This window comes from Megalops cyprinoides, chromosome 2, assembly GCF_013368585.1.
Source record: "Megalops cyprinoides isolate fMegCyp1 chromosome 2, fMegCyp1.pri, whole genome shotgun sequence".
NCBI classification, from domain to species: Eukaryota; Metazoa; Chordata; class Actinopteri; order Elopiformes; family Megalopidae; genus Megalops; species Megalops cyprinoides.
The window spans coordinates 15265343-15278653 of NC_050584.1; the positions used below are offsets into that span (position 1 = coordinate 15265343).

Genomic DNA, 13311 nt, shown 5'->3' on the forward strand with positions numbered 1-13311 from the left:
GAAGTGCTATGCCCAGATGCTGCCTCCTCAATTTCACCTTTTAAAGAAAGGCTTTGATGTAGCACTTTCTGGATTCAGGAAATTCAGTGTGATAAAAGCATGTCACATAGTCTAGGGGTTGTCTTCAATCTGCAACTCTTTGAATCATAAATCTTTATAAGATCAGCCTTTCCATGTACAATATGTAGCTCCAGTCTATATTTTGAATGTCCAATAAAATAAGAGCTGGGAATGTGTACTACCATTCCCATTGTTTAAAAGAAGAAGTATGATCACACATCATTTGGTCAAGCCAACCTACAGTGTTACTGTTATTGACAGAATTAGGTAGTGTTCTAACTAGGTAGTAGTACAAGTACATTTATATTACATTTTGTCATGTAGTGGATGCTCTTATCCAGTTTGACAATAGCATTAGTATAAGTCAATGTATGGGCAACATCCTGAAGTGGGTTATTTTACTACCTTTAATTCACAATACATTATTAAAAGCTGATTTCTTTGGCCATTTTCCTACCCTGGTACCATTTTCCACATACGCTGAAACCACGTTGTAGTTAGCTGTCCCATGTCCATCCAATCACCTCTCACTTTCCTGTGCCTTCATCACATGACCTTCAGAGGTCTGTGTTGTTTGGAGTGCTTTTGCCAAGGGCTCCATTTCTTTCATTTGCATGTGATTTTCACATCCGACTGTAATTGATAAATTGGAGACAGAGGGAATTGTTCAGCTGTACCAGCAAAGCACCAGGGTCACCAATGTTTGGTGCACCACATACCAGATAGATGTTTAAACTGGGGCTGACATTGAAAACACCAACAACTGTTTATGAACATTCTGTGTGGTCACAGTCATTAGTCATGGTTATGAAAAACTTCATAAAGTGTGTTATCCCTGTGCTTTTTTGAATCACAGTATCTGAGCAAAGCAGTAGTGAAGATGATAAATCACTTTATCTGTTTCGGTAATTTCCTTAAGGTAGTCATACATTTTGCAGATGGCATTACCAAACATCATGCCTTTACTTTCATATATTTCTTTGCTAAGTGAACTGTGTTATGATTGATTAGTCCTTACTTTTCTGCATATGAAGATTCATCGAGATCTCATTCATTCAGCATGTGCAAAAGAGCAAAGAAAAAAATATTCCATCTCATTTGAAATAGCATTATATTTTCCACACAAAGTCTCCACGGGATGTCTTCCTGAAAAGTTACAATTGTTTTGTGTGGTATTGCACCCTTGATTATTATTTGGCCTATCTGCCGCATGTCGTAGAAGTAAATACATAAACCGTCTTCGTTGGCACTGGCCCATTTGGGCTGTAAATAAATGTTACTGTCAATTACGCTGTAATTACTGATTGGAGCATGAGTGGGGGCCCCAGACTTCCTGACAGCCTCCGTCAGCAGCTGGGCTTTACAGGCTCCCTCAAAGCCCTGGGCAGCAGTCCCTACACATCTGCTGAGACCGTCTCCTCTTTCTCCTCCTCTGCTTTCAGACCATAGAAAACTGTGTGTGCATCTTGAGGAACCTCTCGTATCGACTGGCTGCAGAGACATCTCAGGGACAGCAGATGGGCACGGATGAGCTTGATGGATTGCTTTGTGGCGATGCCAATGGCAAGGACAGCGAGAGCTCTGGGTGCTGGGGGAAAAAGAAGAAGAAAAAGAAGGCGCAGGATCAGGTGGGGAATTTGACTGCAGCTGATTGCAATTAGCTGCATTTTTCAGCCATTGTGGAGGGAGGGGAGGGAAGGGGAGGGGGAAGAGAAAGGTCCTTATCCAGTGGATAATTAGTTGTTTTACAAGGTTGATTTCTTGTCACCAGGAAGCAGAGTTCGCAAGCCAACAAAGAGACGTGCAGTCATTATTCTCGTAGTGCTGGAGTCATGTTGACAAAAGCCTGTGTGCTCAACCCCTGCTCAGTGTCCTTGGGGTCACATTTCCCAAAGGCTGCACAGATATTTTGTCATCCCTAATCCCCCAAAGGACTTTTCTCATTAACTCAGGCACAATTCAATTCATGGACATGAACTCATCAAAAATGGACTTACTTTATGATGAACCTGACTAAATTTCTCCTTGAGCTTCCCTAACACCACTCTTTTTTATGCTAACAATTTTACTAATGAAATCAAATGGCAAACTAATCTTGTTTCTAGCTATACTATTTGTTCCTGTAAGATTTAATCATTTCCTCTTGCAGGAAACTCTGCCCCTCTGATAGTCTTTGGTACTATACAGTATGAAGGGTACTGAAACTGCTGTCCTTCCAAAGGAAACATGAGCATGCTGTTCTGAGCATAGACTACAGAGCAGGGAAGTGAGTAAGAATCAGCTGCCTCTTTGGCTGGATGAGAAGAAAATTAAAAGATGTTTAATTAAAAAGAAATTACCTGTTGGAGTGAGCGATTGGGAAGCTTCCACTGTCTTTGCATTTCACTTTAGTGGTGACTGTTTGCATAAGAGAAATACACTAAGCATTATAAGAAACATGTCACTATGCAAGTCCCTGTGCTTTTTAAGAAAATAGATTTGTAATACAGATATATGTTTTTGGCACCAATCTGAATAATCATACATTACTAAGTGATTGGGAACAGGTGATTACAGGATTTAACCTCTTGAATGTCAAGTCTGATTTAAGTCAAAGAAGGCCAAATAAAGAAATCAACATGTCCTGCTCATGAAGAGAACAGAAACATTGTGCTGTATTTTGCATTTTGTAATCTGTATTTTCGAGGCTGGACTGAGTCAGCATACTGTCACTTGTTGTGTTTTGCCAGTTTTTAATCTGGCAACACCTTACAGCCTAACATAGTTTGTCACTAATGGAGCACAATGTAGGAGTCACAGCACCTCACCTAATGTAAGACAGCATCATGATCGGTCTTTGTTACCGTTTTTTGCCCGGTTTACTCCATTGGAAAAAGCAGATGACCACAACCTGTGCATCTGTGGTTCAACTGTGAGGAGGCAGCTGCACAGAAAATGTTTGCAAGCCAGATGATGACACAGGGGCCTGGCGTTCTCCAGCGTTCATCAACACAATGGAATGAGATGGTGTCAGCAACACCTCTCTCGCCAGCAGTGTAGCCAGGTCCACTTCAGCAATCAATCAAAATTTATTGTAGACTACTGTGATGGGCATTTAGGCCCATGGCGCAGATGTCCAGAGCGGCACGCTAATCAATGTAAACAACCCGACCAAACGATGAGGAGGTTGGTGCAATGCTCTGGGCGGGAGCGTCTAATTGCCACAGGACTGCAGTTACAGGGACTGTTGACCTGACAGTGTTGTGCTGCAGTGATGAGGTGCAGGAGCCTCACTTCCTGCCCTTCCTGCAGGCTCATCCTCATGTGACACCATGCCAGCAGGAGGGCACAAGTCCTCATGCTGCTCTGGTAAAAATGGCTTTCTCACCAGATCAGAATTTGACAGCTATGCTTCAGCCCCATCAATAATGTTTGGGATCTAGAACGATGCATGTTCACTTAGGCCTAGTGCACAGGCACATGTTTGTAAAGGTTGTGCAATAAGAATGGGACACAATCCTATACAACAGCATATGTTACCTTGTGCAAAGCATGTGTCAAATATGTACAACAGTGGCCACATATGCCACTGGCCTGTGACTTTTACAGTTCACCTTAGTTAACTATCTTATTGACCAATGCTATTGATCAAATATGTCTAGCTATTATATCAGCGTAATTAAGTTATCTTTGTCATATAAATGCTATTCAATATTAGTGTACTCACTCCAAGAGTTTTTTTTCCTGATAATGACTGTGTATATTATGCAGCTATAAATAATGTTTCCGCTGGTGTTCAGAATAAGTAGTGAGAGCACAAACCTCAGATGTTTCAGAACTAATGCGCTGTTGCACCTTCCTCCTGAATCAGTTGGAGATGTCAACTATGGATTTTTATGGGAGGGGAAGATAGTGGTAGTAGTGTGAGTATTACAGATTTAAGATGAAAGCAATGAACGATATATACAGAAAGAGCTGTGCTAAAGCTGACAAATCCACATTTTCTTTCTCATCCTTGAAAGTACTTAATGTCTGTAAAATCATTTTTTTTTCCATCTGTCAGACACTCTCATGTTCCAAAAATATGTTCCTAACAGTCATATAGTGCATATGTTGCATTAATAAAAGCATTCTGGCGTAACGTGTATTTGTCAGCAGGATCACTGACCTCAAAATTCTGAAAATGGACACTGGCAGCACATGTATCATTTAGCACTCAAGGTGACGTCTCTTTACCAACAAAGCTCCAGACATTAATTTTAGTAACATACTGCTTCCTGGATGTGAGAACTAAGGCAGAAATCAAAGGTTTTTTTTCTCAACTCTGGGTGCCCTCTGATATCACTGGCTGGATGGAATGTTTCAACCACCCAGCTGCACATAGAGTAAAGCGATTAACCACATTAAAAGAGGACACCTGGGCCTTGCGGCAGAGGAAAGTAATGTACTCCCTTAAATCATTTATCAATGCGCAGCAGCTAGCTGGGCTCCAGAACGAGGCTGACGTTTTTCTTCAGGGCGAGCTGTGCTGTTTATCAGCTTTAATTGACTGGAAGGGAATCCTGTAGACCACCGCGGCCTCTCTAATCCCCCAATCTGCTCTCAAATAGGGGGAATGCATCATGGCCCACCAGACTCATATGGTAAATATTAACCATTTCCACCTGCCTTTTAAATCAGAAGTGTGAGGTAGGGATAAAATCACCAATTAAAAACAACCTCAAGGTTTGAATTGTACTTTGAAATAAATGAATAGTGAAAGGTGTGTGTGTGTATATGTGTGTGTGCGTGTGTGTGTGTGTGTGTGTGTATTTGTGTGTGTGTATTTGTGTGTGTGTGTATAGTGTAGGTAAAGATTCAAACAGCGATTTATAATAGCTATATAGCACATAAAGTAGAAAGACTACATTAAAAAAAGTGGTAAAAGAACATAATGAGTTATGATAAGTATTACAGTTATTATATAATGAGAAATAAGTATAGAAATTAAAATTCACTTTAAAAATGCAGCTGCAGTAAATTACGTTGGGGAACTGTGAAGTCTTTTAGTGCACTGTCTTTGGGTTGTACTGTAAAGTCACCATATGTTAGTTCATAACAATAAGAATAATTTATTAGTTTTGGTGGATAATGGTAGAGGTTGGTGGCAGAAAACATTTGTACATAAAAGTTGTGCAAGATACAGGTGACAATACTCTCTACTCAAAGAGAAACCTCCGTCTGTGAGGTAGGCCTGAAAGCTTGCCCAGATCCTCTCCATTCAGATTAATCCAGCCCAGATCATCAAAGGCACCTGAACTTCAATTTCTATGTGGCACAGAAACTGAGTCATTTGGATACTATTAATATACTGTATTTTTGTGTCAGTAGGTGAATGTGGCATCCTCAAACAGGCTAACACAGTATTTGAAAAGCCTATGTTTTTTATAGTTCTGTTGATGGATAGGGTGGAATTGGTTCTGATTGAATGAATTGAATTCAATAAGAAATCTTACATTATGTACATTTAGTTACGGTATGGTAGGGTACCATTGCACCTTGTTTAAATCAGGATGAAGTTAACAAAATCGATCATCTTTACTGGAATTTGAACACAAAGGAAGGTGAGGTCTAGCTTAAAGTAAGCCCTGAATTGGTACGCTACATTGAAACTCATCTGAAGCACATCACACGTCATGGCCATAGCTGCAGGAGAAAGGTCTTAGATGATATCGCTGGAATGAATTATATTCTTTTAAGTGTCTTTGTCATTTTTCCTTTGACTGCGGTGGAAAACAAACTTGGTTATTATAGTTTAAATGAACTGTCAGCACCATATCTATACTTTCTGAAAATCATTTCCAGCTGGCTGGCTGACCATTTTGCAGTTTACAATGGAAAATATGTGGCTTAGGTGCCGTGTATATATTGTTTTTCTTCTTGTCTGTAGAAACATGCATTGGTGTGTGTGTGCATCAATGTACAGCATGACCAACACAAATATGATTAAGAATGTGCATAAGAGAAAATAACATCTCCTGTCAATGTGAATTGATGAGGTCTTTATTGTCAGGTGCTGATAAATCACAGTAACTGGGTTGTATTCTGTAATAATAAAATGAATTACATGTAGTCTTTATTCAGATTCATTAGTATTGACTGAACCATGGCCGTTTCTTGGAGGACTGGGAAACTTTATCCTTGAATGAGTAGCAGAATATTTTTGATGGCTGTAGTTCATGTAAAATGATGTTCAATTATATTTTAAAGGGGTTTTCTTCAAATGACCAAAACAGCTCCAAGAAGCATGGAATGGAAGTACATCAGTTTGTGAATAATGAGCTGTTAGTCCTGAAATGAATGGTTCTGGAGGTGTTTTCACGTGCATTCGGATGCCAGACTCCATGTTTCCTAAAACCACCCTCCTCCCAGCATCTCTGTGTGGCAGCAGCCCTGTGGGCGTTTCTCTCCCCTCCAGCAATTAACTGAACAACACAGCCTATCGGCAGAGCACGGGCAGAAAATGTACACAGGCTCATTAATTATTGAGGGAAGGAAAGAGGGGGATGAACGGCAGCGGAGATGAATAATGTTTAGGTGTTTCTCGAGGCCTGTTGACTGAAAGTGGGTCAATACAGTACATGGGTGCTGCTGAAATCAGTTCAGAGCCTCAGTTCAAACGCTTTGCCTCTCCGGAACGCTAGATGCGTTGCGTCTCGTAAGGTCTCATTCTGTGAAAAGCATGCTTTGAATCCTGAAAGAAAAAGAAAGAAAGAAAGAAAAAAAAAAAAAGCTCCCGCTAGCAAAAGATTGAATCAGAAAAAGCTTTGAATGCTAAGGGAACTCAAATAATGCTGACTGTCACCTTAAAAAGTCCAGTGGTATTTGTACCTTTCATCGTGACCTCCTGTTTTAAACTGTGTAATCCTCCATCTGAAGCTCAGCATGCTCACTGCACACCCTGTTGTTTGCGGCCATCATGGCGTCTTGCATTCACAGTGAGGCACAGCGTGCTCCTCTTCCTTTGGCACTTTGTCTAAGAAAAACGCAGGATTTAACTGCCTGACATTTTTGTTTCTGTCTGTGCCCTGTGCTTTGTCTTCCTGTTTAGTGGGATGGTGTGGGACCCCTCCCTGAGTCCGCCGACCCCCCCAAAGGGATCCAGATGCTCTGGCACCCCTCCATTGTCAAACCCTACCTCACTCTCCTGTCTGAGTGCTCCAACCCCGACACCCTGGAAGGTGCGGCAGGGGCACTGCAGAACCTGGCGGCGGGCAGCTGGAAGGTAGGTGCTATGGTCAGTCACTGCTCCTGCTTGGGGTTGGGGGGGGACATACACCACCTTGTATTTTACACACATAGAATACAGATATGTGTGACACCCTGAGACTGGAGAGCTGTGCATGCAGAGTCTCGGTGCTGAAGGGCATGACATGATTTTTTTTATAGAAAAAAAAAAAGAAAATTTCTGGCCACCAGGTGGCACTAGAGAAAACACAACACACTCCAATTAAATGATGATCACAGATATTTGAAAGAAAAATGAGTTTAGTCTCTTACCTAGGGTTCCTAGGTATGATGCAGGAGAGCCTCTTAATTGTCTATTACCTGCAGGTGTGTTTTCTGCTTATAGAGTGAAGGTTAGCACTCTCTAAGTTCATATAGGTATAGAAACTCCAGTCATTGCCAAACTGTTTGAGGAGACTACGGCATTAGTCAATATTACCGACTACTACTATTACTACTATTGGTACGCTTTTTATCGTAGCAGTACTACTACTGCTTGATTCTTAGTTTGTAGAGATTTTTAGTTTTGAAAAAGACGGATATTGTACTGTTACAGATGACACAAAGGACTCTCAGAAACACAGCAATGGCACTAAATGATTTGTGATATACAGTAGCAGAGCTTACATATACATGGCAGATCTGCTTACAATCCTATGGGTTATTGAGATACTTCCTGAACTCATATAGACTCACATCATTTCAATGACTCTTCTTTATTCTTGAATGCAAATATTAAGTACATGGAAAGGACTCCTGAAGAATGTTTTCCATCTACAGCAACGAAAGTGCTTGAACTTGGCCATCTGTCTCCACACGGCATGGCAATGTCTGCCTTATCGGGCGGGGCAGAGTGGGGGAGGGGTAATGAAGAAATAACATTCTCACTGCCGGAAATCATTGCTTCCTCCATCACACAAACCAATACAATATAAAAGCTTCCTGTTTCACCAGCTGTCAGAGACAAAGAGGTGCCCGTGCCGCCACTGTTAGAACTGTCTAATCCACCAAAAGACTCTCTCTCACCGGATCAATAGACGGCCAGACTCCCAGTCTGAAAGGCTCAGATTGGATGGGTTTAAAGCCCATTGCTGATCCAGCTGCTGCTGAAGGCTTAGGGCTCTTCACCTGTGTTAAATGGAGAAGGGGGGGTTGTCTCCATCCCTGGTGAAATCAAGAGGGTATCCATCTGTGTATCTTATCAATCTTCTCAGCTCATCTCACCAGTCAATTATAATTGCCTTCATGTTTGTTCATCTGCTTGCTGCCTACTGAGCTGCATTTTGATGTATTTAAATTGAGATATGTCTGTGCATTGCAACTTTGGCTCCTGCTTTGGTAAATAGGATAATAAATTTCCATCTGTCCGAGGTGAATATAAATGGGTTTCACGCCAATGACAAGACAGAAATTTCGACAGCGATTATTCATTAGCAAGGAGATGCAGGCATAATAAGGGGGTCTTTTTTTCTTTTCCTTTTTTAACTTGTTCACTATGTAATGCCTCCTTTTGGGTTTGCCATTATTCAATGGCTGTAAAATTGTAGCACTTCTGGAGCAATGTAAAGTTGAAGTCTGACCTTCATGGAAGCGATATCACTGGACAGATGTCTCAGGGAACTTGCGGCTGTTTGCTTGCTGTAAACGAATTCCTCCCTCATTGAAACTGACAGCAAGGGGGGCTGTGTATGTACTGTACTGTATATAGTTAGTATGCAGATGCCTGCTCCTGTACCCCTTAAAAACCACAAAATAAATTATTCCTGTTATCAGAGCCCTAGCGCTCAATTTGCAGGTGGATTAAGGCCTACTCAACTGTCAGCTGTTTATCCCATCTTACTTTACTACAAGTCTTACCCACCAGAACTGAGAGCATTTCTGACTAATGTTGAGCTCTTATTTGTAAACCATTTCACAGGTTTTTATGGTGGTGTAAACTTAATAAATCTCCTAAAGTCATACTAATTGCTTATGGCTATTATTATTTAGAATTATATTGCCTAGTTTAATATTGGCTTACCAGTATTATTAAAAACATTTATTAAAGAGAAAACTGTACTGTAGGTAAATGCTCTTTTAGGATAATTCTGTACTGCTGCTACTACGACGCACACAGACACACACACACACAGTAAGCGACATAAATTTAAGCATTGGTTTGCCTCTAGTTGTCCAGGCCTTGTTGTCCTAAGGAAGGAAGACCAGACCAAATCTTTCAATGAGCCATTGCATCCCCAGACCACCCCTTAAGTCCACAGGACATATAATAAAGGCATACAGCGTCTTTATTAAGTTACAGAAAGAAGCATGTTATTGGGCACAAAAAGGTGACTGTATTACTGAAGTTCTCTTGCCCTGTCTGCTTGCTGTAGTGGTCGGTGTACATCCGAGCAGCTGTAAGAAAAGAGAAGGGCCTGCCTATTCTTGTGGAGCTGCTTCGAATAGACAACGACCGGGTGGTGTGTGCCGTGGCGACAGCTTTAAGAAATATGGCCTTAGACGTGAGAAACAAAGAATTAATTGGTAAGTGTTCTTCCTTTCCGTTCCTTTATGACACAAGCTTTTGTGACTCCCTGCTGCTAATTCAATATGAAGCATAATGATACAATGATACAGTAGTCTCGACTGGAAATGCTAAACAGCATTTCTTCAACTGTAAGCTGTACCTTTCAGAAATGTTTAATTGTATTGAAAATATGTTTATTTGTAGTATTTACAATCATATTTGCTTCTATGCATAAGAAAGGTTTCGGACCCTTCACTGATTGCACATACTGTGTGTGTTTGTTGTGTGGAATACCGAAGTATTTCTGGCTCAAGCATCCTGTTATGACCCATGTTACTGATCTTACTATACATGTCATCTTTTTGGTTAGTGCTGCCATTTCCATTGTGAAGTGTCATTCAAGCAGTTGTCAGTCTTTTAAGGTCTGCCTTTTAGTTTCGTTGGCAAAAGTGGTTCATATCCAAAAGGAGACCAACATGTCAGCAGCAAGGGGATTTTTAAATATAAATTAGGAAATTACTAAAAATTCATGCATATTCTTAGGGAGTCATTTCAGATATTTCAAAGCATTCTTAACTAATTTTAATTTTTTCTATCTTGTGAAAAGTCTGCTTCCTCAGAAGGGCCAGAACGGCCCCTTTGCTTAGTTGTGTTGCACAGCAGTCATGGGTGTGCAGTTTTACCTGTAGATTGGCTTTGTTTTCCGACATACCATGCCGTGACATGCTTTGGCTTTGTTTTCTTAAATAGCAGTCACATCATGCTGTGACATGTTGTCAGTTTTACCTGTAGATTGGCTTTGTTTTCCGACATACCATGCCGTGACATGCTTTGGCTTTGTTTTCTTAAATAGCAGTCACATCATGCTGTGACATGTTGTCAGTTTTACCTGTAGATTGGCTTTGTTTTCTTACACAGCTTTCACATAAAGCTGCAACATGCTGTCAGTTTTACCTGTAGATTGGTCTGGTTTTCTTACGCAATCGACATGCCATGCTGTGACAGCTCTGCCAGCTGTCAATTTACTTGTAGATTTGTTTTTTTTTTTTCTTACAAATCATGCTGCAGCATGCTTTCAGTTCTACCTGTGCATTGGCCTTATTTTCTTAAATATCATGTTGCACTGTGCTACCACTTTTACCTGCAGAATAGCCTTTGCATTCCTTTTTTTTTTTCAAAACTGACATGGCATGCTGCATTGTTTCCTCCTTACATTGGTTACATTTTCAAATACATCTGAACAATACTTGCATACTGCTTTGAATAATTCCATGTTTCTGTTACAACTCAATGTTTGTTTCCAGGTGTAACAGTAAATGTATAAATGTAATGACGTGTACAGTATGATGCAGGGTTCAAGTGGTTTAGAAGGGATTACTCCTTTGTGTGTGATTGTTAAACATGCTAAAATTGCCAGAAAACCTGTAAAGCAAAGGGCACTATAGCCTTCATTGGCATGTTTAGCACACTTGTATCATATGAATTATGCAAGCATCTATGTTCCATATTATTTTGTGTTTTTAAAGTAAAACTTGGTTATGTAGTATTCTTTTTTGTACTTGTATTGTCCTAGATGTTAACAAAGACTATAAACAACTGTCTTATGAGTTAGCCATAATGTTGGCAATGTGAACTCCATCCATACATGATTTTGACTTATTCAGTTGCAGTCAGGGTCTCTAAAAAAAACAGGATCATGAAGCCGACACTTACAGAGCCTGAGAGTTATGGTCCTAACATCTGCTCCTGTCAACAAACTCAGAATAACATCACACTTGCCAGCATTTTGTGATGGATCAGCAGGAGGCTGAGGCCTGCATAGTGACATCATAAATGTGATGTCAAACACCTTGGTTTTAAGTAGTCTCATTGATTCTTACAGTTTCCATTTGAATGCAGAGTGTCTGCTATAAAGATATTACTTATGGAGAGAGCATCATCGTCACCATCTGTTGAAAGAATTACACTGATTGTGTGAGGATGCTAGAGTATGGAGACCACACAATTTACATACCCGTGCTAAAAGGCGAAAGCACTTTAATTTGTTTTCTATACATCACTTGTATTTTTTTGTGATGTGCACTCATTTCTTTGTTCAGACGTAGGAACTGCACTCTTACAGTGGGTGTTAAATGGCTACATGACTGGGCAGACCATGGTAAAAATATCCACATGATATCTGTTGTCGTAATTGAGTGAAAAGCAATGCTTGCTCTTTCAGCAAGTCCGTCTACATTGAGAAGATTTATGAACATTACTTCTTGTAACAGCTTGATATAGCTCTAAAAAAATTAAATTAATGATGAATATACAGGACATTTTCTCTATAATTCAGGAGTTTACTACAGGAAAATGAAGTTATCTGTTGTGAATTCATAAATTTCACAAGGCTCTGAAAGGCCTTTTCAGAAATGGTGCCTCACTATTTGAAATTCTCTCCATAGCACTACTAACAGACTATTGATCTTTCTCTAATAAACTCGGCTTCCTGGTGGGCCTTTTGCATCTCCATGGCAACTCCGTAACCTGTTTCAGGCTATTGTTTTCGGTGCCATAGGATGTTTCCGTTGAACTTTGAGGCTTATGTGGTTTTCCAGGTTAGAAATCCTTTTGTCTGTGATTGTTAATAAAATTAATAATTTACTGTGACGAGACATTGCACGTCATAAATCACGTGGGACTTGTTGCATTAATGTGTCAGTTACACTGCTTCATTTGAATATTAGACTGTGTGACAGAGGGCTCTGTCCCCGGCTGTGAGCGGCACTCATACCCCCCACACCAACCTGACCAAATAGGTATACAGTGCTTATTTGTTTGTTATCTTAGACCACAGACTGATTTCCACCTTTACAATGAAATTCAGTTTGTTTAGTTGACATACCTAATTGCACAAAGGAAACAGATAACCTTTCTGAAACGTCTGTCAAAAAGAAAATCCAGTTTGCTTTGTGGAATGATTAGAATATATACATTAAAGCTACATATATTGTGTACGAGCACTACACGTTTTATGGTGTTTGGGAAACAGGTTGCTGTGTATTGTGTACAATGTAAATCCTCCAAAAGAGCATTGTTGATTGCACAATGTATGCAGCAAGACCATTGAAAACATGTTGCACATAGTTTGATTAATACCTGGGAAATATTTTGATTTTTAATAGCAGATATCATAAAAAAAGAATTTGCGACATCTTACAGCATCTTATGGCCATCCTTTTTTGCGTTTTCCCCCTTTCATCCAACTTTTATTAGCAGCCAATGATGCTCGTCGCACACCACAGTGACAACCGCTGAGCTCCTGTAAGAGTGTGGGGGAGACTCATGCCATCTACCCATATACAAACACTATTTTTCACAATACAAGTCCCACAGTGCAGCAGGCAGCAAATGCCATCGCAGGATATGAACATCCTTGTATGCTATCTGAGTAATAGGTGCCCACGTGAGTCCCAGGTTGTTGCGGGCAGAGTGACAAGGAGATCCTGGCCAACATACCT

General features: G+C 40.4%; 1 protein-coding gene across 3 annotated transcripts in view; it reads left to right on the forward strand.

Moving 5' to 3' along the window:
* Window positions 1–13311, forward strand: part of ctnnd2a (catenin (cadherin-associated protein), delta 2a) — a 271850-nt gene that overhangs the window by 226048 nt on the left and 32491 nt on the right. For all 3 annotated transcript variants that reach the window (XM_036520857.1, XM_036520856.1, XM_036520858.1), the window contains 3 exons: window positions 1503–1688; window positions 7130–7303; window positions 9678–9828. In XM_036520857.1, the coding sequence (XP_036376750.1) occupies window positions 1503–1688; window positions 7130–7303; window positions 9678–9828 (511 nt within the window). The remainder of the gene's footprint in view (window positions 1–1502; window positions 1689–7129; window positions 7304–9677; window positions 9829–13311) is intronic.